The sequence below is a fragment of the Aspergillus fumigatus genome, chromosome 6, assembly GCF_000002655.1.
Source record: "Aspergillus fumigatus Af293 chromosome 6, whole genome shotgun sequence".
NCBI lineage: Eukaryota > Fungi > Ascomycota > Eurotiomycetes > Eurotiales > Aspergillaceae > Aspergillus > Aspergillus fumigatus.
In genome coordinates, this window is record NC_007199.1 from 1,680,507 (window position 1) to 1,702,517 (window position 22,011).

A 22,011-nucleotide genomic window follows, 5' to 3' on the forward strand; every position below is an offset into this window, starting at 1 on the left:
CGCCCGGTGAAACGGAAGCCGAAGAAGCTAGGACTACATTACTACATTTGATCGCCAGTCTCAAGCTTTGGTTTAATATGTCTGTCTCTGGGACGTTTGATTGTTTCTATAAAACATTCTCGGGAGCGGTAAAAAGGAAAGTCATGCCACAGTTTAGTCACCCGTCGCTGAGTACTCCACGGGTTATGTGCTCGTGTCGTATGCCATATCTCAACAAAAACATATCAGAAAAGAGTGTACAATGCTCTGAGCATGCTAAATGTAAACAGATCAAATGCCCTCTGTGTTGTGCACGGCCGCCAACGCCTCCATTGAATGCAAGTCATAAGTCCTGGTAGCGTGCCAGTTATACATGAAGTGTCGTAAGCTCGTAAAGTTGCCGTGGTCACGACAGCCGTCAAGTTTGGCTCTGAGAACCACCGGAGTCGGCACTAGCATCTGCGTCGTCACCATCGGTGCTCTGAGGAGGCTGAGAAGACTGAGGAGCCTGAGGAGCCTGAGGTAGGTGATGGACATGTGCTTCCGCAGGCTGATTTCGATATGATTGGGTTGGTTGGAGTTGATGCCAGCAACTGGGAATAACATTAGCGATTGCTGCCAATTTAAATCGCTGGAACTACATACCTTGGTGCTTGAAGCACATATCGAGCCATTGCCTCTCTGAATCGACTCTTATACTCCTTGGGACTCGTGACAGTAGGCCGATTCTTGCCTCCGCCAGCAAATCCCCGGTCCTTGATCCATGATTCCAATTTTTTGTCCCAGGTGTACGTGCGAATGCAATCAATCACACCTACCACCAGCTCCGACCGACTCTCGTCAATGGCAATCATCAACGAATAGTCCATAACATTTTGGCGACCCAAGAAGAGGGTATCATTCCAAACGCTCTGGCTCAGCAGTTTCTTTGAGTGTTCCCTGGCAAACAGTGGTGTCTCATAGATGAAGTCCACCATGTTCTCATCCAAAAGCACTTCATTGCGCTCCCCCGTGCTCTGGACTTTACGATTTCTCATCGAGCCCTTGAGATCGAAGATCCGTGTCGGCACTCGATCGTAGAAGAGATTTTCCATCAAGAGCAAAAACCAGTTGAACTCTGTTCCCGTGGCGGGATTCTTGATAATAACCTGGTAAAACCCAAACATCTTCGCAATGGCAGAAGGCAGCTCGTGGAACAGCGCCTCAGACATGATCTGGAAATACGCCGGAGCAAATTTGAGAAACGCCTGTGTCTCGATAGGCGAAAGCGATTTCAGAATGAACCGATCATCCAGTGTCTTCAGAAACAGAGAGTTTGTCTTGCCCCCTTTGGAATCCCATTTAGCGCAACGAGACAGTGATTCCACAATTCGCTCTGCCACGCCACACTTTTTCCGCAGGGCGTCAAACTGCTCCGCATAGAATATCTTGCATAACATCTTAGCCTGCCCTTCCTGAAACTGGTACTTGAGATGAGTGCCAGTAGACCTCAGCAGTGCATGTTCAACCTGTGCCTCGTTCATGGCGTCCGAGCCCTCTTTCGAGATCGACTTTTTTTCGTCAAGTTGCTCATATCGTTTCTGGATATTGGCTAGCTTTTCTTTATAATCGCTCGAGGCAAGCGCGAACGCAACAAGGGAGCTAGGCTCGTCTTCTCGCACAATGATATCGCAATCTGCGAACACATGATCGGACATGCTAAGGGGATAATCGAGGGATGCCCAACCGCTCGCAGAGCGCTCTGACCAGAAATTCGTTAGCATTTTCAGGAGGTTGCTTCGCTCATGTTTCGGGAGCTCCTTGAGATCGAGCTGTTCGTCCTCCGGAGACAGCTTAGCCAGTTCATCGTTCGAGTCAGTCGTGTGGAGGTCCTCGGCTAAGGCTCGATCTTCATCGCTATGCATCTCCTCCTCACCCTCTGATCCAGTTGGGCGATCGCCTTGTGCTTTATCTTCAGTCGTGGACGGATGAGTGCTGGAACGCTGCAAGACGGGTTCACCCCTAGGTTCTTCTTCCGAAGTTCTCTCCAGCGATTCACCGCTCTCTATGCTCGACTCATTGAGCGGAAGGCGTGGTGTCGTCGAAGGCATGAAGTCCTCTCCTTCGCCAGAAGGCTCTCGCTCCTCCACTGCGTCTCTAACATTCTTGTAGACTTCCACAATCGGCTTTGATGATGCTAATGGGTACGCCCGAGAATGGGTGCCCTTCGCAGCTCGTTGCTGTCTTTCTCTCTGGCGCTCCTTCTCAAATTCGCGACTCAACTGCTCGAAATGTTTGGCCAAGTTCGAGACACGGGTGTTATTCTTCCTACTTGGGACAGACCGAGGTATGAGCGATGGACCGGGCGTTAAACGAGAATTTCTAAGAGCAGTGAGGCCGAACCGATCCGAAAACTTCCTGTCTGAGGGCCTAAATTTGGATTCCGGGGTTGGGCTCGAGATGTTGTCTAAGCCGCCGGCGCCTGCTGCTCCTACCCTGAAACCACGGAGCGGTACACTCATCTTTACTCTGTCCCTCTGGCCTTGCAATGGTTGGGACTGGGCGCGGAGAAGCGGGGGAGAGGTCGCTTTTCCAGTTCGTCGGACAACACCTTCAGCAAGCCGAGGAATACCCGAAGGAGTGGGTTGTTTCAACATACTTGAAGGTGTTTGAGACTCTGTATCCAAATTTTGACCTTGGCTGTCCCCTTGCTCAGTAGGAGGATGCTCTGGTGAAACTTTACCTGACTCAGCGGCATCCGACGTGGCACCAGAGGTGCCTAAGCTGCTTGCAGATGGCGTGGTTGAAGGAGGTACTTGCTCCGGCATAGCGGATTGAGCAGTGGATTCAGGGCTCTGTGAGCCCTCCGGCTCATCAGGCTCGGCTGCAGGAGGAATAGAAGGTTCTGTCTCCTCCGGGCTCGGTGACGACGGTAGTGGGACTTCATCCTTATACAAGGTAGCTTCGTGGGCATTCTTTTCGCTTGAATCTTCTTCCACCACGGATACGAGGACATCCTGAGCTTTTTCGGGTGACAATGTCATACGACGCATTGGGCGCGGGTGTTCAGTCATTTGGTCATGACCACTTTCGGCCTCGGTCGGCGTTGTCGGAGGCTCTTCAGATGACGTGAGAGATGTCACGGAGGAGTCCTTATCAAGGAAAATCTTCTTCAATTGCAGAGTCGCCAGCCGCCTAATGTCCTTTTCTGACGGAAAGAAGTTTTTCTCAAAATCAGCGAAGGCAGTATCCCATTCCACGACCTTTTCTTGGACTGAACGAAGTACTTCGTTCAATGGAGTCACTTCCCAGTATCGCGAACTAATATACTTGTCTTGTAGCTGCTTGATCAATGCGGCGTGGTCCTCGTTGGCTTTCCTAGTGAGTACCTCAATCTCGGCCTTGCACGCTTCTGCCAACTTTGGGACGACACTGTCAACGTTGATGCCCTTCAATCGGGCTTTGACAGAGCCCATGAATCGGTTCAGACGCTGTTCTATCTTAAGATATACCTCGTTTCTCAGTTTCAAGTCGTTGTCCACTTTCCAGGTGACCCTGGTTCTCGGAACGATGATTTCAAGCAAATTGATGGTGTCGTAGTGGATCCGCAGGGCAATGTCTTTGTAGCCGAAGAAACGGAGATGGTCGCGTTGCAGGTCGTGGGGACAGACACCAGCGCGAGCGTGCAAGTTCTTGCTGTAGAAAGAGAGCTCCAAATACTTCCCAAAAGAATACTTCCAGGTGCTATCTGACATGGGGAAGACTTGTGTTTCGTTGCCGCAAACTTTGCAGCAACTCCACATGAGAATCGTGTCCTGAAGACCTCGTAATTTTGATGGATAGGGCTGAACAAATACGCTTATCTGAGCCTCTCCATGTACGTATTGACGGTGATGTTCAAACATCCGCTTCTCGCAGCCATTTGCTGTGCAAATGGCGTTTGCATTTTGGCAAATGTCCTCGACATATTGTCCAATGGTACAGTCCGGCTCGAATATCGTGTCGTCACCGTGCTCGTTATAGTACTCCAGAGCGAACAAATCAGGACCGGAGCAGGGAATAGATGTGGTAGTGCAGACAAGGCTAAAAAGCACGACTATATTCTGGTGGGCGTATGGGTCGAAGAGACTGGAGGCGCCCGAGATGTATGCTTCCCATTGGCGCTTTTGGGTCTGATAGTGATGCAGGGCGTTGTCGTATTCGGCATCATGAGCCGCACGCAGAACTTCCTTGACTTTAGGAGAAGCATTCTGAGGAGATTGATGAACCATTTCAGGTGTAATGAGAATGAACTTTTGCGACTTGGCCTTCTCGTCCGAAGCTTGTTCAGAGCTGATGTCCTGATCACGAAGACGCTTCAGATATGCGAGCCTTCGTTCCATTTCTCTAGCACGTTTAAGAAGATAAGGAGGCTCAAACTTCACGAAAGGGGAAGCGGATAGAATCTTCGTCTCAGTGTTTCGCACAATATCTTCATAATAAGTCGGCATGGGAACGTCATCGGGCACTTCTGTGCTATCTGTTGTAATAGTGGCCTTGCCGATAGAAGCAGGATCGATTTTCTTCTCGTCCAATCCTCCTTGAGAGCAGGGCTGTACGGTAGCAGACTTGTCATCCGATTTGATCATCGTAGAGGATGTCCCGACATTGGCGGCTTCGTCGCCAGCATTTGATGCGTTTTCTTCAACTGAAGTGGGAATCTGGGCGAATTCGTCTCTCATCAAGCAAGTTTCCAGCCTCAAATTATACACAACGTAGACCATAAACTCCGTTATTCTTTTCACCTTCGCGAGCACATTATGGTCCCCTCCCCGAAGAACAATCGTGCAACCAAGCTCTTTGCGACAACCAGAGATGTACATATAGGTCTTCTTATGACCGTTGTACACGTATGTCTTGACATCAAAGCTGCCACAATCACTGTGCACCGGAGTCGTCACGAGTTTATCCATAGAGGTTATTATCCTAGTTTGAGTACACCGAGAGACGGCTTCAAGTACGGACGATTTGACATTGTAAGCCGTCGCAATGTTGGCTTTTTCTAGCAGTTCTAGTGCCAAGCCAGATACGTTCTTCTCAACCAGAAGTAAGTTAGGCCGCAAAGCAGCTATTCGGCTGACGAGATTTTCCAGGAACTCTCGCTCTTGGCGAATAACGGGTTCTAGGCTCATGAAGTGCTGCTGGTGACGAGCGTATTCAAGAGGGAATGTTATAATTAAGATCCGCGGATGGGGAATGCTTCGAGGCATGCTTTTGAGAGCGAGGTTCTTGGTAAACACCAAGCCTGATACGTAGGACGTGTCACCCGGCCGGCCGCCCAAGATCTTTTTGAGCTTAACATAGTGCCGAATGTCCATGTCGTCGCCGTTCTGGACGTCTGGATCGACTTCATCGGCTGCTTTGAGCAGTATAGGCAGAAGTGCAGTCTCCCAACTGTTAGAGTGAGGCACGGAAGCATCCTTCAGCAGCTGGCGAAGGAGTTTGCGAACATGTTGCAGGCTAGCTTTATTCAACTCTACCGGGGGAGCTCCCGCTCCTCTCATAGATGAACTCCTGGTCATCTTGAATCCGCTCGGTGTAACTCCAGTCGGAAAGACATGACCAGGAGCATCATGTGGGTTTGACACACTGTCCTTCGAGGCTCTGGGAGAATGGCGATGGATACTGCTTGCAACGCTAAGATTACGCCGACGGGAGGGGCGTGGCAAATTGACAGCTCTCGAGCTGCCGACTTCATCTCCATCGCGTGCAGAAGCAATGAAGCTGGCAGCGCTTCGCTCTCCAAAAGCAGACCGACCCTTTTTCACGGCAGCCAAGAGGCCACCAAAAGTCGTCCTTTCGCTGTCGCCTCCGCTCTTCGACAGAGAACCCTCCGAGACTGCAGATAGCAAACTTGGTTGCTCATCCCCGCTTGATGCATCGTCAGAGAGATACTGCGCTAGGTCTGGGTCGATAATATTATCTTTGTGAAACGCAGGCAACCGAGCTCTCATGGGGTTGTCTTCTACAGTCCGCCGTTGAAAAGGCGCCCGATCATCGTGAAAAGATTTGAAGTTGCGAATGTATTGCTGGCGAGAGTGATGACGCTTGTGGCCCATTGCATGCGGGCGTCCATTCAGGGTTGATTTGAGGGATCTTGACGAGGTAGGTCTCACCAGAGGTCGCTCCGGACTGATTTCAAGCACGGCTGAACGGCGGTTATGGCCTTCCCCGGCGCGTCGTGTTGCTGGTATCGCCATCGTAGGCGTCTTCATAACATGCTCGATAGATTGAGATATTATAGACGACGAGTCATCGTCATCGGCGGACGTTCGTGAATAATTACCTAAGCCTAGCTCGGAGAGCCTGGGATTTAACACCATGGGGCTCTGTTCGCTATCTGAGAACTCGGAAGAATCGTCATCATGTCCGTTGATCATAGCTTCACAAGGTTTGCAAACTCGGATCGATCCAGGTTGACCGAATCTTTCGCCTGGTATCAATAGGGTACACTTGGAGTCAAAAATCTGGCCGCACGTCCGACAGTGGTGCTTTCGTCGAAACGTGGAGAAGGTTTCGCCGCAATGAAAACAATCTTTTGCATTCTCATCGCGCATCCAAAACTCTTTGCTGAGTAGCTTACTCCTGAGTTGCGATACAACCCCATCACCTCCTGCATTTGGACGTTTACTTCTTCCATTATGACCGGGCAAAGAGTCCACAGCGGTATTTATAGGCGTCAAAGAGGGAGGGTCGGCCGCTGCTTCGGTTGATTGATTTTTGGACGAACCATAGGCCGAGAAGCGGCTTAGGCTGGTCATACCTGGCCTGTACTTGGATTTATCCTTGGAAGGGGCCTTTGGTGATGCGTCTAATTTCGGGTTTCCATCCATCAGCGACAAGGAGGTTGCGCTTGTAGAGGGACCCTGAGAATCATGCAAGGTACCAGCCTTGTTACTAGGCAGCTGAGAAACACTGGTTGCTCCAGAGCTCGCAGTTACTGAAGCGCGATCGAGGCCAAAAGAGGTGGCGGAGTTCGACCTGATTCTATCTTGAGCAGGTGACGTCCCCTCGCTTTCTCCCTGAGTTGTATTTTTTGTCATTTGCAGCGGCGCAGTCAATGAAGGCTCGAGATCATGTGAGGTACGCCTCTCTAGTCTCTTTGTACTGTCGGATGGTTGACTTGTCAGCTTCGATTTGTTGCTGGAGTCTAATGCGGCATGCCCTTCGTTGGGCGGATTGTGGGCCTTTGCCGACAGTGCTGGTGAGTGCGTTAGTCGCTCACTGAAACCGGACGAACTCATCGAAGGAACATAATGGTTCTCCTCTCTCTCAGCACCCGTAGAACCCACGGTCTGGAGGCTGCTGGAAGATACATTGACGGAGGTGTTGCTCGAGTAATGTGTGGGTTCCTTGACAGCGCTAACATGAAGTTCGGTAACTGTCGGATCTACGGTTGCTGCATTGCTGGTAGACTTTGGTAAGGGCACGGTAGGAGATTTAAGTGTAGGCGAAGGAGAGACAGAGGCCTTGGAGGATATGCTTGCGGCTTTCGATGAGAGCTTCGAAGCTTTCCCTGTAGGCAGTTCGTGAGTGTTTTGAGAGCTGCCAGGCGTTGGAGATTGCAGCCTGAAGCCCTGAGAAGAGCTTGGGTTGGATTGCTGAGCCTCGGCCAAGGGACCTGTTGAATCAGCAGCGAACTTGGAAACTGAGCGCTCTGAGGGTGGACTCTTCATTGCTGGTCCGTCAGGAGCGCTTTTGTCAGAAGCCTTCCCAACACCGCTGACAATGTCTCTCATTCCTCCTACAGAAGTTCGAAAACGGCTGTACAACCCACTCAGACCACCTTGCAGCTCTGCTGAAAGATTCTTTTCTTCTGTAGCGGAAGCCGGAACCGGAGGGGTAGTGAAATCATTGAATACGGTGAGAGAATCCGACTGGTAGGCAGCCGTATGTATCTGGTCAAGGGCTGCATTCAGACTTTCCCGTTCGGCCTGGCTTGAGACGGAGGCTCGTGAACCTCGTCGCCCAAGGGGGAGGAAGATGGAGGACGCGGATGGACTTGACGTCCCTTGAGACTGTTGATACGCCATTTAAGTTCCTTTTGTCCAAGCAGCGACGGTACTCTTGTTATACGCTGAAAGGTATCAGGCAGCGGTCGCTTAGTATGCGTCAGACTTCGGAAGTTCATGCATGTGAGTTGTTGCAGAACAGCTCATTGTGGTCTTGAGGCGGACCTGTGAGTGAAGCCTGTAAGGTAAGCACGGAGCCTGGGCCGGTAGAGTGAGCATCATCTCAAAAGGTGTTTACATCATGGACAGATATGCGACCAAAGGCAAGGATGACTATTCATCGGAAACGTCAAGTGAAGGGAAGTTGATTGTTGACTGGTTCCGATGTTTCTGTTACTTTCCAACGATGCGGGCGGACATGTGCGGTGCTGCCCAATGACGTGGATGTGGCTGAGGCACTTTGTGGCGGTTTAGATTGCCACTAAAGGTAGGCGGTCCTACGCGTGGAACCGCGTCAAGCATGAAAGGAATCATAGAGAGATACGAGGGGTATTGTCCTGAATCAATAATAGTGGACTGACTCCAAAAGACTATGGCTAGACCATTTCTATGCCATTAGAGTACCTGTTTTAATATGGAACGCATTGCATTATTGCCCACCGTCCGTTCCATCCCAGCGACCACTACTCCATGCAACCATAAGATCTTTCAGCGACCTTGCAATAATACCTCGGCTTAGCCTTCATTTCTCACGGCCTATGATGTTACCTATGATATTTTACATCCTAAGCCAATTGCCTAGTCCGCATGATGGCTTCTTCAGGGATCTGGATCGCTCCTCTCATTGAACGATTGCTAAGCCGTTACCTCGACGGGCCAAAGAGCGAAACCCACTTAGAAGATGATGGGAGTAACCTACGTTTCGCAGACAATAGTCCACATTCGGCTCTGATAATGGAAGTAAGTAAGCCAAAATGGATACCTATTGGGCGGGATTTACTAAAGAGTTCATCTTTACTATTAGTGGCTGGAAGACGAAAGATCGCCGGTGACTAACTTGACGGACACGAATACTCAGATTCAAGCGATCCTTACTCGAGAGTCGTTAGAAGAGTATAGTAGGGACTACCCTGACCAAAAGTTGAAAAAGGGCGGTATGCCAGGATATACTATAAATTTGTTGGATTTCGAGCTTGTCTTCGAATACACCACCGCAGAGCCCAAGATTCATCTGTACGTCAAGCGTTTCAGCATCGCATGGGATAAAAGCAGGCTTAGGAGGCCGCCACAGGGCAAGAAAATCAGAAACAAACGTGAGGTGTATGCTTTGATGCGATCTGCCCTTCAGATGGCCAAATCTCGAGAGACTGCCACCACAGATAGTTCGGGAAATGGGAGCCACTCCGATGAGTCGATCAAGTCTCAGGACGGCGAAACAGATGAAATCAACGACTCTCAAAACCAGTTAATGTCCCAGATGCCCCCAAAGCAGCCGGTAGAACTCTTTGCTAGTGCTTTTGCCTCTGCAAAGACGCTGTTGGGTTCCTTGAAACCCTCTGCCAGGCCGTCGCAAGACTCACAACAAAAGAAAGACAATGATACGGATATTGTCGCCTCAGGAAGGGATCATCATGCTCTTGACGAAGCAACCAAAGAGCCTAATATCAATCGTTGCGCCGCGCATATCGATGAGTTGTCCGCAGGTCCCTCGGTTGTTGGCCCTCGTCAGAACGGCAATGCAACCGTCAGGGAATCTGATCAAACTGATACCGACACGGCTGGTGAAGTACCAGCCAAGACCAGAAGCGGCAAAGGGCCTTCCGATACTAAGACCCAGGAGAGAACCTTGACAGATTATAACAAAGAGCCAGACCACGCAGTGAATATTGGGACAGTCTCAAAAGAGATTGTCCAGAAAAATCATTTGGAACAAGTTGATCCAGCTGTGGAGACTATTCTAACAGAAGTTGATAACAGCAACGCAGACCCTTGGGATGGTATGACAGAGATTCGAACAGAAGACATTGCTATACCCAAGGATCAGGCAAACCTGTTAGACGAGCAGGCCAAGCTTTGCTGGTTACCGCCAGCCCCTGGCCAGGGTTATCCACAGCCCAATGTGCCCCCTTTGCTCCTACAGCAATGGAATGAAATCGCGTTGCAAAGAAGTATTCGGGCGGAAGAACGTAAGATCAAGGAGTTGGAGACCTTGGAACTCCAGGGATCCCGTCCGAGCTCTTCGGATGCTAGCAGCTCCACTGACTCCGCCTATGAGACCCCGAGCGGCGATCGGATCGAATGGTCTCAGTCTCCTCCCCGAGGTCGGGACCTACCTGTGGACAGTAGCCCGCCCGAGGCAAGACCGGTAGAACGGCCTATTGTGTATAAAGGCAACGGAGGAAATGGTCCGTCGAATCAGCCATTCCGTGATGCGGAAGAGGAACAGCGGGCAAGTGTTCATCACGAAATATCGCATGAACAGGAGGAGCTTGAAATTTCGCCAGAAGGTGCAGGAGAGTCCCACAATTCTGTTGCACTCCCAACCGAATTACGTGTACAAACAAGCGGGGAGCCTTTTCCTCAACTGGACGACGGTGATGATCGAAATCACCTGCAAGAACCCCAGGTTGAGCTTGACCGGATGAGTGAGGACTCGGTAATGGATACGTCTGTCCCTCGTCCGCTGGGGATAGACCCAAGTCAATCAGAGCAACAACTTGGCAGCTCAGATCCATCGCTTCCAGCTCTGTCCACTCAGGCGCAAGTGCAGGTCATGGAAACTCCTGCTGCACATCTTGTTCGATTCCACCAGCTTACTCAAAGCACAGGCGATGCAAGCCAGGAGTCGCAACAGTCAGGACAGTCATCGTCCCCGGCCGCAAAATCGTCTTCTCAATCACGAATTTGCAACACCTATCGTAGCAATTATGAGGCGAAGGATCACACTTCTCAGGAGATGTCCAATTCAACGCAAGCGCATGGGACTGCGGAATCCAGTGAAGTCAATATAATGGAAACTCAGCTCAGCGGTGGGGAGTGGTCATTTCCAGGCACGACTTCCCCGAATTCTGCTCAACTGTCGAACTCCTGTGGCCCAAAGGACCGTGAGCCGAGCGTATTCATCACTGCATCCCCGGGTCACGTAGAAGACTCATCGAATCCGTTTTCGTCATATCGAGAGGCTCACTCTTCTATGCAGACTGACGATGGAAATGCAACATCAACCGGCTATCCCAGCCTCACTCAAGTCACGCCTACTGATTATCGAGTGCCTGAGTTGAAACGACGCGTGTCTGAAATTGACATGGAGCAGACTTCTCCTGCGAAAAGACCAAAGGTGGCGTGCAGCGAAGACGGTGACTCTGTCCAAGAGCTTGCGTTCAGCGTGATTTCTCGCCGAGAAACCTACATCAACCGCTCCGCGGAGCACGCCGAGGCACAGAAAGTCTACGAGAAGTTCCGGAGTGACTACCTCGACTACGATGGCGACTTCAACCATTTCGCGATGTTGTGTTCCAAACTACAGGCACTGCGAGCCAAAGGACAATTTCAAAGGTCGTTCCTCTGGGATGACTTTGTTATCATGCACCTGAAGGAATATAAACGTTACATCAATGAAATCGCGGCAGCCGACCTCAAGACAATGGAGTACGAAAATTTCTTCGCCTCCTATATATTGAAGCCGTCGTACAAAAAACGCAGTCTCACAGCGAAGGGGATTGAAATATCTGCTGCGCAGCATGAACCTTCGAGGGCCGCCGGCGTCCCAGTGATCCCGCAGCGTGAAACAAACACTTCATTCACCGGCAGTCTTGTAGACAGACTTTCCAATTTCCACACGCGCTCGTTAGGACCTGAGTCTCCAGCCTCACAGTCTGCAACCACGGTTGACCAACTATCTTGGAGCACGTCGCCAGCTTCTCTTAGAGAGCCAATTCGCGACTCATTCGCAAACAGCCGGCGCATGGCTAAGGAAACCCTTGAGATGGAACTGTCACCTACCAAAGTCACCCGTTCACACGATCCTGTCCCTAACTCACCGTCCGAAGCGGTGGCTTATCGGCTGGAGCGACCCACGTCTCGGCATCGTGACACAATACAAAAAGGTAACCGCATGGTCGACAAGGAGGAAGCACATGATACGGAGGTGACGCCTAAAGTCACCCGTTCAGATCACGTCCATGATATTTCGAACCAAACAGACCTTTCATCAGCTAGAGAATCTCTGGAACCGCAGGTAACTACTGGGGTTCCTTCGTTTAGTGTCAACCGCGCAGATGACGACGCGCGTAGCATTCCCGAAACTATCGCCAGCAATGACGAAGGCGAGCAGGGCTCAGCGGACGAAACTCCCAAGATTGCTAGCGTCGAACTCGGCGAAGACAGATGTTCTACCGCTCCAGCGGCAGATGAGTCCGACGCTGAGTCCGACGCAGTAAGCGAGGCCGACAGTTTTGACGAAGACTGGGTCGGGTGGCACTGCCGCCGACTTCAAAGCACAGGGCCATTTTGGTCCGACGATCCCAACACGCCATTCAAGGTGTTGGCCCGAGCGGATGCGAATGTGAGGTCCGAGCTACTGCGCCGTGGGATGGCCCGTTTCCCTGTCGACGAGAGAGGAGTCATCCAACCACTAGTTGACTATCCGCCAATGGTTTCTTTGCGCGATTTGCTGGACCGACATCCTCCAAGTCCCGCGCGTCCCTCAGATGAACCGGAAGGCTGATCCATCAGAATTGCTTCAGCTCAGTACATCTATATCAGCTTCCGCTCTTTCTACAGGTTTTCTAAACCACCTTTCCCAGTCCACACCATTTATGAAAGTATCTTGCATTCATTCATGTATTTTCTTGCTTCTCATGTTTCGAAAAGGAACAGTCTCCGTACAGGTTTTATACCCATGGATACAGTGTGGCGTTGAGCGGAAATAGAAAGATGATACCCATCTACACGGAACGGAAAAGGATAGTCATAATCCATGAATTGAACTATAGGGAGGGTATCTATGTCGAAGATAGCAATCTATCTCCAGCCTGAAACCATAACCAGGCTCTGTGGCAGCAGCAAGCAAATCAAGTGAAATCAAGCCACCCGATGCAATATACAGATGAATCCAGAATCCGGCAGTATCCATATTCGTAATACATTTCTCCGACTCTAGCAGAGAAATGTGTCATCGAGCCGTCCGTTTTGCTAATAACAAAAACGCCAGGAGGTCGGTGTAGTCTTTTCTGTGGTATATCCGTATCAACCTAGGAGGTGTCAATTGAGGATCATGATCAAGTTAGACATGGCGGAAGGGCTCGTAGGCGTTGTTCCTCATATTCTGCATGGGAACATGGGTACCATGAGCCGGAGGCGGGTACGAAGTGTTGCCAAAGGCAGCAGGGGTCTGGTTGGCCTGAGGACCAAGAGGCTCATAGGTATAAGGTGCCTTTTCGGCGGTGACGCCGCGGGTCTTGCTGGAGCCGTGGTAGGGGGAACGGCCGGAGCAGCAGCATGAGGAAATGATCCAGAAGAGGCTGCCGGCCAGGGAGAAGGCGACCGCTAGCCAGGTGGCAATGTAGATGTTCTTTCCCATGTAGCCCTTGATACCGTAGTCCTTGAGGGCCGAGTTGAAGGTGCCTTTCAGAACGGTGAAGAGGGCGGTGGATGTGACGGAGGCGGCGGTGATGAAGAGGAAGGAGACCTATGTCTTGATGTCAGTGACGGGAATATACCGAGACGAAGAAAGAGGAACGTACAGCTGAGACAAGGCTGGTCACGCAGCTACCCCAGCGACTGCAGATGGCAAAGAGACCGACGACAAGCTCGACTATGGTCGCGATAAAGGCAACGATGTAGGCGATGAACATCCACTTGGAGACATTCTTGTAGACATCCAAAGCCTTGGACAGATCTTTCGGCAGGACGTCCTCCACACCGGTATCGTTGAGTTGCCAGATTGTGATAGGGTTGAAGTAAAACTCGGCCTTGGGCTTGGAACAATTCTGGGTCTTGTAGTTGCCATTGGTGACATCTCCGTCGCAGTAGCCCCAGAGACCGATATCGTAGAAATCCTTGATCTTGAGTTGCTTTTGTGCCTCGTCGAGGGCCTTGGCCAGGTCGGTACTCGAGATATCGACGCCAGCTGACTCGAGAGCGGAGTTTACCGCTGATGTTACTGATGACGAAGTGGTTAGGTTTTGGAGATTGGCCTGTCGGGAGTTAGTCTTGTGTGGCATTCGGTTCTTCTGCTGGATAAACATACTCTGAAGAAGTAGAGGTTATTGAGTGTGGATGAACTAGACTTTGTGCAGCCCAAGCCGACCATAATAATGCATACTAATGAGGCGATAGTGAGTGCATATGGTGTGAATATGCACGCAATGCGACCGGCTTTGCCCATATTGTGTATTGGTGATGTGGAGACTGCTGAGGATTGTTGGAAAGTGGATAGTGGATAGTAGTCTCTTGCTTGTCCGCTTCTTTGTTCTTGCGACTCTCAACTCCTTTGACAGAGACTGCAATGAAAGAAATCTAGGCTAGAAAGTACAATGGAGTTGAAAATGATGAGCCAAGTGAGATGGAAGCATAGATGGTTTTATTATCTGCTCTGGTGACGATCTGGAAGGCCTCAGGCAACAATATCGCAAATTGCTTGGGAGGCGCAGCCAGTGACAGGATGTACCAGGATCAGCGAACCAATCAGACGCATGGAAAACACGGCTACGCCACGATGCGTTTCTATAAATTGATCAGCATCAGATTACGTACTCCTCCAAGTCCTGTAACCAGCGAAACCTTGTAGTCCTCGAGCCCGAGAAGTTTCCACCGCAACGTTGTGGGACCGGCAAATTAGCTGTACCAAAATGCCCAGATGGGGTAAGGGACACGAAAGCCTCGTGGCGGGTGCCAGACCGCCACGTCATAAACGGTGGCTGGGCTACTGGCGGAGGATTTTTTTATTGTTCCATTCCACACTTTCATACGATATCGAAAAGTGAAATGCAGACTGATTGTGGACTCTTTACTCGAAAGAGTAACAAGATGTTTTAGCAAGGTGCTGATGGCCATCAATTAAACTACATGACCCCTGGGAACCATTCATCTAGAACCTCAAAGTACCTTGACCAGCCTGAATCAGGTGATCCACAAGCTATCCCACCGTCATTACCTGACTGCTTTCACAAAGTGTACCTAGTACTACCTAGTAACTCAGTAGATGTGACAACCTCATAGACGATGTAGATGCAGCAGCACGGAGTAGCTATTGCTCTCGGTAGTCAACAACTACTAGTTTCTGGATCGGTGGTCTACGATTGGGTCCTGAGCTGAAGATTGAAAACTCTCCTGTAAGTATTCTCAGAGTGTGGGATTTAAGCTCAACCGGTCGCGAGCTGGTATTTGGTATGTTCCACCCAGTATGAGGCTATGAGCTGCGTGGGGTGACAGAAAAGCAACACAAGGGATCTCAAAGGAGGAGCCTCGACTAGGCTCCTCCATTTCAGTCTTGGCACTCATGCATACTCCATACAGTAGATAGTGGATGAGGTTGATGAAACTTAACGGACTACGCCTCGATTTAGGCATCTCAATTTTCGTGCAGACCAGATCCTGGGACTAGCGGCATCGAGTTCGACAGCTTCTGAAGATTAAACTCAGACAGTGTCTTGATTTAGCCTAGAGCTATTCCATCACAGGAAAAATCGATGCATTTAAGGTAGTGGCTGTGAAGACGGCTAGTGTAGTACTGTGGGCCTAGATACATAGTGGACATAGGGCATGCCACAAAGTTGGTTTCTATCTTCGATAACGATAATATACGAGTGATATCAGGCAATCAGTAACTATCCGAGGGATATTAGCGAACGGGCGACTAACAAATCTAGATTTGTAATCATTGGTATCGAAGCGATCCATGTGCCATTGGATCTCTCTTTCAGTACTACGTATGTACAATGCTCGATTGCTCAACTCACGCCCAGCAACCATCCTGACTGAATGCACGTCCCTATTCAATTCTCTCAACCCAGGTAGGGCTCCAAGATGTCCAACATGCCCACATAAGCTGCACCGCTCGGAGGCTCCATGTTGAACATATAGTTTCCCCACCAGGGGCCAGCCGCCCACCAGAGAGCTCCCTTCCACACGTCTGTGTTCTGAGCCAAGTACTCCAGCATTCCTGAAATAGCGGTCCGGCACTGATCATTGACGCCACCAGCGAACTCACCAATGATGCCAACCTTGCCGTTATCCTTGAGCCACTTTGTTGCGGCAGAAACCCGCTCCTTACCAATCGTGGTAGACACGCAGCTCTCCGCGGTGCCGGATCCATCCGAGTCGAGATACTGGTGCATCTCGTAGACGATCTTATCATGGGGGTCGGTCAGAGCCTTCAGGTTGTCATTGACGTCGGCCCAGGTCCAGGCGCCGGTCCAGGAGTTGCCCTCCACAAAGATGTATTGCGAGGTGGCTCCTGCAGCGCGGATACCGTTGATAGCGGCCTGGTTGAGGTTCAGTACCAGTGTCTGGTCCATGTCGTGATACTCATTGTCTAACATCCGGGGTCAGTGAAGCTCATCAGAACCAAATGAGTTAGCCATACTAGTATCAAAGATGACGAGATTGTTGGACTTGAACTTTCCAGCCAGATTCTGCCAGAAGGTCTTGAAGTCGTCGGTGCTGGAGATAATCTGACCATTGCTGAGTGGCGTTAGAACAAGTCCACAGTATGCCGGGCATTACTCACTATCTGCCAAAGTTGTGTGGGTCCAAAATAGCATAAGATCCTGCCTTGGTGACAGCGTCCACAACCTGGTCGAGTCAGCCTCATACAGTCCAACATGCTGCTGCTCAAACCCACCGATGTCAGATTGGCAAGGTACTCCTCATTATAGGAGCCTGTCATAGAGCTTGGCACCAGTCTCTCCATGAGGAATTGAATCCGGAAGATGTTCATGCCCTTCCCGATCAATGTGCTGATTGTAGAAGGGTCCGGGAAGATGAATTCTTTCCCCTTGATGTTGTCAGCAGCAGTATACTTCTCTCAGATGCACAACATACATAAGAGCCAGGAATGGTATTTTCGCCAAACTCTGCTCCAGACTCATTGCTTCCGAACCCTGCAGTATGTTAGTGTCCTTTTAATCCAACTTTACCACAGGGAACCAACATTAAAATACCGAAGCTCTCTTTGCAGGAGCAGCCACCGCGAAGCCTGCCGCAGCAGCAATGAGCACAATGCTACCGAATTTCATGGTGACCAGAAGGGAATGTTCTTTAGAGACCAAAGATAAGGAACGACTCAAGCGTAACTTGGTTGCCGACATTCGAACAAGGGGAACAAGACTTGCTATATATTGTCTGGCAGACCAAGCCAGGATAGCCGGACTAAGCTCTGACACATCTCTGCACGACCTGTCTGTTTGGATCGCGGGCCATACCCCCGAGGATTCTCCACGGTGTCAGGATGAGACTAATGGTCCTTCATCAGTCGATTATCGGGTTGTCGGACCGATACATAAACTGCAAAGCTTCAAATCACAACTCCTGCTAGCAGCATATTGAAGCGTTGCAGACTGCGAATTGAGTATTGATCGGCCGGAACCTGACAAGCGAGGGCAGAAATCGAAGTTAGAGATGGGAGAATGATGCCGAAAGCCTGGAACTAAAGAGTAGAGCGTACATGGCTGCTGCAGCGTAGTGGATCCAGCAACCCCATACGGAACCTTGTCTAAGATAATCCCACGATTCAAGTACCGTCTTGGCGACTTTGAAACGAGGCGGAGATTGATTCCTTTGAGGAGAAGGAGACATTCGGAAGTGATCGTCGTGTCGATTGTTCCGGGCAGATGGAGGGCAAACGGGACATCATCTCAATCATGCCCGTGGCATTTTGGGAAAGGGATTGACTTTCTGATGTACAGAAGCTGATGACCGGCAGCCTTGAATAAATGTGTAAACTTGTAGGTTCTTGGTGTGACCCGAATCGTGCGTGCGATGGGCCCCATTCCACCATTGGTCCGGATTTAGCAATATAAATAACGCTCAAACCAACAAGACAGTGGAGTAACTGCGGACAATTTATTATGCTCCGAGCGCAAGCGGAGAAGAAACAGAATCTCAGAAATTAGAGAGGATATTTTTGTTGAACAGGATCTCTGTTGTATCAATGAGGACAGTTTGATTCTATGCGGAGGAGGTGTATGGACATCGGCACAGTGAGAACTGGCCCGCTCTCAGGTATATGTACAAGCAGCAGTAATTTCCGCTATACTTCTAAACAATACAAACGTCAAAAGCTGGGTTCCATACAAATCAGCCATTACGTTGTAACCTTATGGAACGCCGAGGCGGTGCTGAGGTGTTGCTAGTACAGCTGCACGCTCAACAGCTCCATCCCGACGCCACACACCAGCAACTTCGTCCCTGACTCGTCATGCATCAAGTCCAGAGACGATATATCAGCCACCGCGCTGTACTGATCAACTAGATTCTTGACTCGAATGGAATCTGGTCCTCTCTGCGTGGCATCCACCTCCGCACCCCAGACCTTGACCCGGTGGTCGTTGCCCGAGGAGGCCAAAACAATTTGCGCTTTCCCCTGGCTGTCTGACTGCCGTTGTTCAAGTATCTTGACAGTGGTGACGGAGGCGGCATGTGCGTCTGGAATCGTGATCGTGCACACATGACTGCCTGCATCTGCGTCAGCGAAGTCTACGGAGAGTAGAGAAAGCGTGAGCGCATTGTCATCCCCTCCAGCGACAATCAGCAACGTTTTCGCAGATACACGGGCCATTTCCATGGATTTGATGCTGTTCGAGTGAATTTGGTACCGATTCTCGCATGCAATGTTTGGTGGAGAAATAGATAGCGTCTCCAATGGCTGCTTCAAGCGCAAAGTCGACGCCGATATCGAGTAGTAAGGCTCTAGAACAGGGTCCAAGTGCCACAATGTAAAGTGTCCGTCCGTGGACGCAGTAATGAGCCCAAGTGAAGAACCCTCTACGAGAAACTGTACCTGCGTGAGGCAATTGCTTGTATAGGCGCCTCGTGCCAGGAGGGTAAAGCGACCCCCATCAATCAACGAGGAATAATGGAAAATCTATAATGTTAGCAGAAATTGGGTAAGGGCACCAGAGAAGAAGCTTACCTTGATCGTGGAGTTTGACAATGTCAGGCAAATAAGAAAACCACCATTAGCGTCTTCCTCCACATCCAGCACATCGAAGCTCGTCACTCGCAGCTCAGACGTCGGGTCATCCTTGGGACTAGAGGCTGCAAGAACTGTTGCCAGACCAAAGGAGGGAATCTGCCGGACCTTCCAGACAAACAGCTCCTCGAACCCGGCGCTAGAGAAAAGAGTTTTTCCGTCTGTTGACCAGGTAACTTGCTGCACTCCAGCGGTATGGTCTCTAAGAACACGCAGGCATCTGAATGAGCCCCATGGAGTCTCGTTGCGCTGTTCAACAGGCGCAAAAATGCGTACATGAGTATCTTCTGCTCCAGTTGCGATGAGAGTCTCCCGCTCGAGCGCCGAACGAGATACCTCCATCGACTTGATTTCTCTGCCGTGGCCGCCGGCACGTAAGGTACGGTTGATTCCGGCCTGTATCCGAAGAGCATTGAACCCCGATTGACTCCAAAGGAGTATCCCTGCCCCAGGAGTCTCATGGCTCGGGTAGAATGCCCAAATCCGACGTGCTCCGCCGCAGTCGACTCGGGCTACCGCAGTGTGAGTCGTTTCATTCCAAAGGATGAATTCAGTGCTCTGGAATCCATAAAGCATAAAGTCTCGTGATTTTCGGTCGACGTAGATTCCCTCAACGTTCAAGTGAACGGCAGGAGAGGAACGATGGATTGTACGGAGGCGAACGTCCGCCCCTCCCATCGCCTCCAGCTGATGGATGCAGTAATCGCCATCTCGACCACAGGTCATGAAGTAGTCTGATGAGATTTCCGCCTCTTCAAACAAAGATGAGAACTGGGTGATCTGATTAACGCCCTCTCGACCATGGACTCTCAGAGCGCAAATGATCGGCTGTAGAGACGCACCAGTTTCTGCAAGTCTGTAAACTATGAGTGCGCCACTTTTAATTCCCAAGGCCAGATACTGGCTAGAGATGTAGGAAGCGCAGGATACTTCCATACCATGAGGTAAGGACAATTCTGTTTTGACAACTTTAGGCTCGGTATTGGCTTGCATGGTGACCTGAAAGAGATCTGCTTTCCTAAGTGTTGCGTAGGATATGGCGAACGTGAGAGTCGCCGGAGCTTCTGACGTGTTAGTATCGTACCCAAGGAAGTACAATTGAAGCGGCCTGCCATCCGCTTGTACAATCTGGTTCAACAACCCAGTACCGTGAGTATAGAGCCGAATCAAACCGCGTGCATTGCCAAGTAGCGCCACTCCCTTCTGTGGTAGACTGGAAACTACTGAAAAAGACTGGAGATCGTCCTCAACATGCAGAGTCTCCTTGAAGATGAATTGCCCTTTACCACTGTCTGTTCGTATCGAACAAAGCTGGATCTCACCTTGGAAAGTAGTTGCAACGAACAACTCCGGTGAGATAAATGCGAAAGCTTTGAACGACCTTTCTCTTGCAAGAACTGTGTTTTGAGGATCGCTTGAAAACATAATGCGATTATCCCTATTTGGTAAAGAGATCGACGCCGTATCATCTACGTCTATTTTGAAGCTCCTGACAGAGCTGTCTGCACCTCCAGTGTAAATCGTGGTTTGTGTCCCGGAGCTGCACAAGTCGAGTGACCATATGTGTTTGCCGTTGTGGAGATGAGGAGACGATGACTGAGTCAATTTGAACTCGGTCTTATGTGTTGGCGACAGATTCCAACTCAGGTCCCACAGAATACACTTAGCATCCTCACCACGAGACACAATGGTCAGTTGGCTCTGATTCTCCACCGCGGTGGGCACGAAATGAACACCCCAAATCCGTGCTGAATGCCCGAATGCCTTTGCAACACATGATTCCGAACCAGATTTATCATCAGTTGTTGCAACGGCACCAAACCCCGTGGTCCGTAGCTCGAAGCCATCTGTCGAGTAGGCAGAAGGGTCTTGACGGGATGCATGTTCACAGTCCGTGATATCCCATACCCTGACAGTTCTATCATCACTACAGCTAGCCAAAAGCCTTCCTGGTTGGCCTCCCGGTAAGGAGCTGATAGGAGGTGACATCCGAACCCCAAAAATAGAACCTTCGTGGCCAGTGAAAAAGTGATGGATGGAGTCAACTGCATTGAGCGTCAAGGGTTGACTCTCATCGTCGTCTACAAAACAAGACCAGACTATGATCTCCCCAAAGACGGTTCCCGCAGCAATTAGAATGTGAGAAGACGACAGCGCTATAGTGTCAGCGGAGAAAAGAATGGACTTAACCCCCGTAACCAGTTGCTGTAGGTAAATCGTGTTGACAGAATGAGAATTCTCTACCACATGTAGACTGAGTATGGCGTTATGAGCCGTGACCACATAAGCTCGGTCTGTTCTGCTGCTCTGGTCGGGTGAACATCCCGCAAGAATCCAGTCTGGGGCCAAGTATTCCGCAGTTACGGCTTGCAGAGAAACTTCCACATCTCCAGAAGCATCACTTCTAGCCAGGGACAAGTCAATGACTCTTAAGGAGCTTCCGCCCCAGACCACGAGTCGAGTGTATGGTTTCTCAGCTTCGTACCGACGTTGAGTCAGGAGAATGTATCCATGGACATTATTTCTCCTGAAGATTTTAAGCTTTGCCAGTAGCTGCCCACTCTGCTCTTTGACCACTTGACAATAAGGCCCTTGGCCTTGAACAATGAGCCTCGCGTCTCCCAAAACCAGCGCTTTTAGCGCAGTTACGGGGAGGCAGGCATCAGTGTGCTGTGTTGCTGGTCAGTACTACGATGTCAACGGCAAAACCTGATATTCCACTAACCTCGAGCGAGGAATGCATTGATGCCACAGAAAGACATCAGTCTTATCTGCCACAAAATCTAATTCAGGAATCACGCATTGATCAATTCTTTCACTTGGCGACTTTCCCCGCGCGGAGACCATTTCCAATTCAAAATTCTAGAA

General features: G+C 50.3%; 5 protein-coding genes across 5 annotated transcripts; 1 reads left to right on the forward strand and 4 right to left on the reverse strand.

Annotated features, from left to right (window-relative positions):
- Positions 1-51: 51 nt before the first annotated feature.
- On the reverse strand, positions 52-8,375 carry AFUA_6G07440 (1-phosphatidylinositol-3-phosphate 5-kinase FAB1). Its single transcript, XM_745544.2, has 2 exons — positions 625-8,375; positions 52-572 (listed from the first exon to the last, which is right to left on the reverse strand). Exons 1-2 carry the CDS (start codon positions 8,028-8,030, stop codon positions 398-400), a joined length of 7,581 nt encoding a protein of 2,526 aa, XP_750637.2. The 5' UTR covers positions 8,031-8,375; the 3' UTR covers positions 52-397.
- A 98-nt stretch (positions 8,376-8,473) lies between these two features.
- On the forward strand, positions 8,474-12,675 carry AFUA_6G07460 (uncharacterized protein; the record flags this gene model as incomplete). The annotated part of the gene is made up of 2 exons (XM_745545.2): positions 8,474-8,909; positions 8,974-12,675. Exons 1-2 carry the CDS (start codon positions 8,757-8,759, stop codon positions 12,673-12,675), a joined length of 3,855 nt encoding a protein of 1,284 aa, XP_750638.2. The 5' UTR covers positions 8,474-8,756.
- Positions 12,676-13,233: 558 nt separating this feature from the next.
- Positions 13,234-15,349, reverse strand: AFUA_6G07470 (SUR7/PalI family protein; the record flags this gene model as incomplete). Its single annotated transcript, XM_745546.2, has 4 exons — positions 14,733-15,349; positions 14,200-14,675; positions 13,694-14,146; positions 13,234-13,638 (listed from the first exon to the last, which is right to left on the reverse strand). The coding sequence occupies exons 2-4, from the start codon at positions 14,335-14,337 to the stop codon at positions 13,234-13,236; spliced, it is 996 nt and encodes a 331-aa protein (XP_750639.2). The 5' UTR covers positions 14,338-14,675; positions 14,733-15,349.
- Positions 15,350-15,794: 445 nt separating this feature from the next.
- AFUA_6G07480 (glycoside hydrolase family 5 protein) lies at positions 15,795-17,188 on the reverse strand (the record flags this gene model as incomplete). Its single annotated transcript, XM_745547.2, has 5 exons — positions 15,795-16,485; positions 16,537-16,634; positions 16,681-16,745; positions 16,795-16,947; positions 17,114-17,188. 5 exons carry the CDS (start codon positions 17,186-17,188, stop codon positions 15,956-15,958), a joined length of 921 nt encoding a protein of 306 aa, XP_750640.1. The 3' UTR covers positions 15,795-15,955.
- A 937-nt stretch (positions 17,189-18,125) lies between these two features.
- On the reverse strand, positions 18,126-21,914 carry AFUA_6G07490 (tRNA (34-2'-O)-methyltransferase regulator RTT10). The gene is made up of 3 exons (XM_745548.2): positions 21,869-21,914; positions 19,084-21,813; positions 18,126-19,035 (listed from the first exon to the last, which is right to left on the reverse strand). Exons 1-3 carry the CDS (start codon positions 21,884-21,886, stop codon positions 18,301-18,303), a joined length of 3,483 nt encoding a protein of 1,160 aa, XP_750641.1. The 5' UTR covers positions 21,887-21,914; the 3' UTR covers positions 18,126-18,300.
- Between the last annotated feature and the right edge of the window lie 97 nt (positions 21,915-22,011).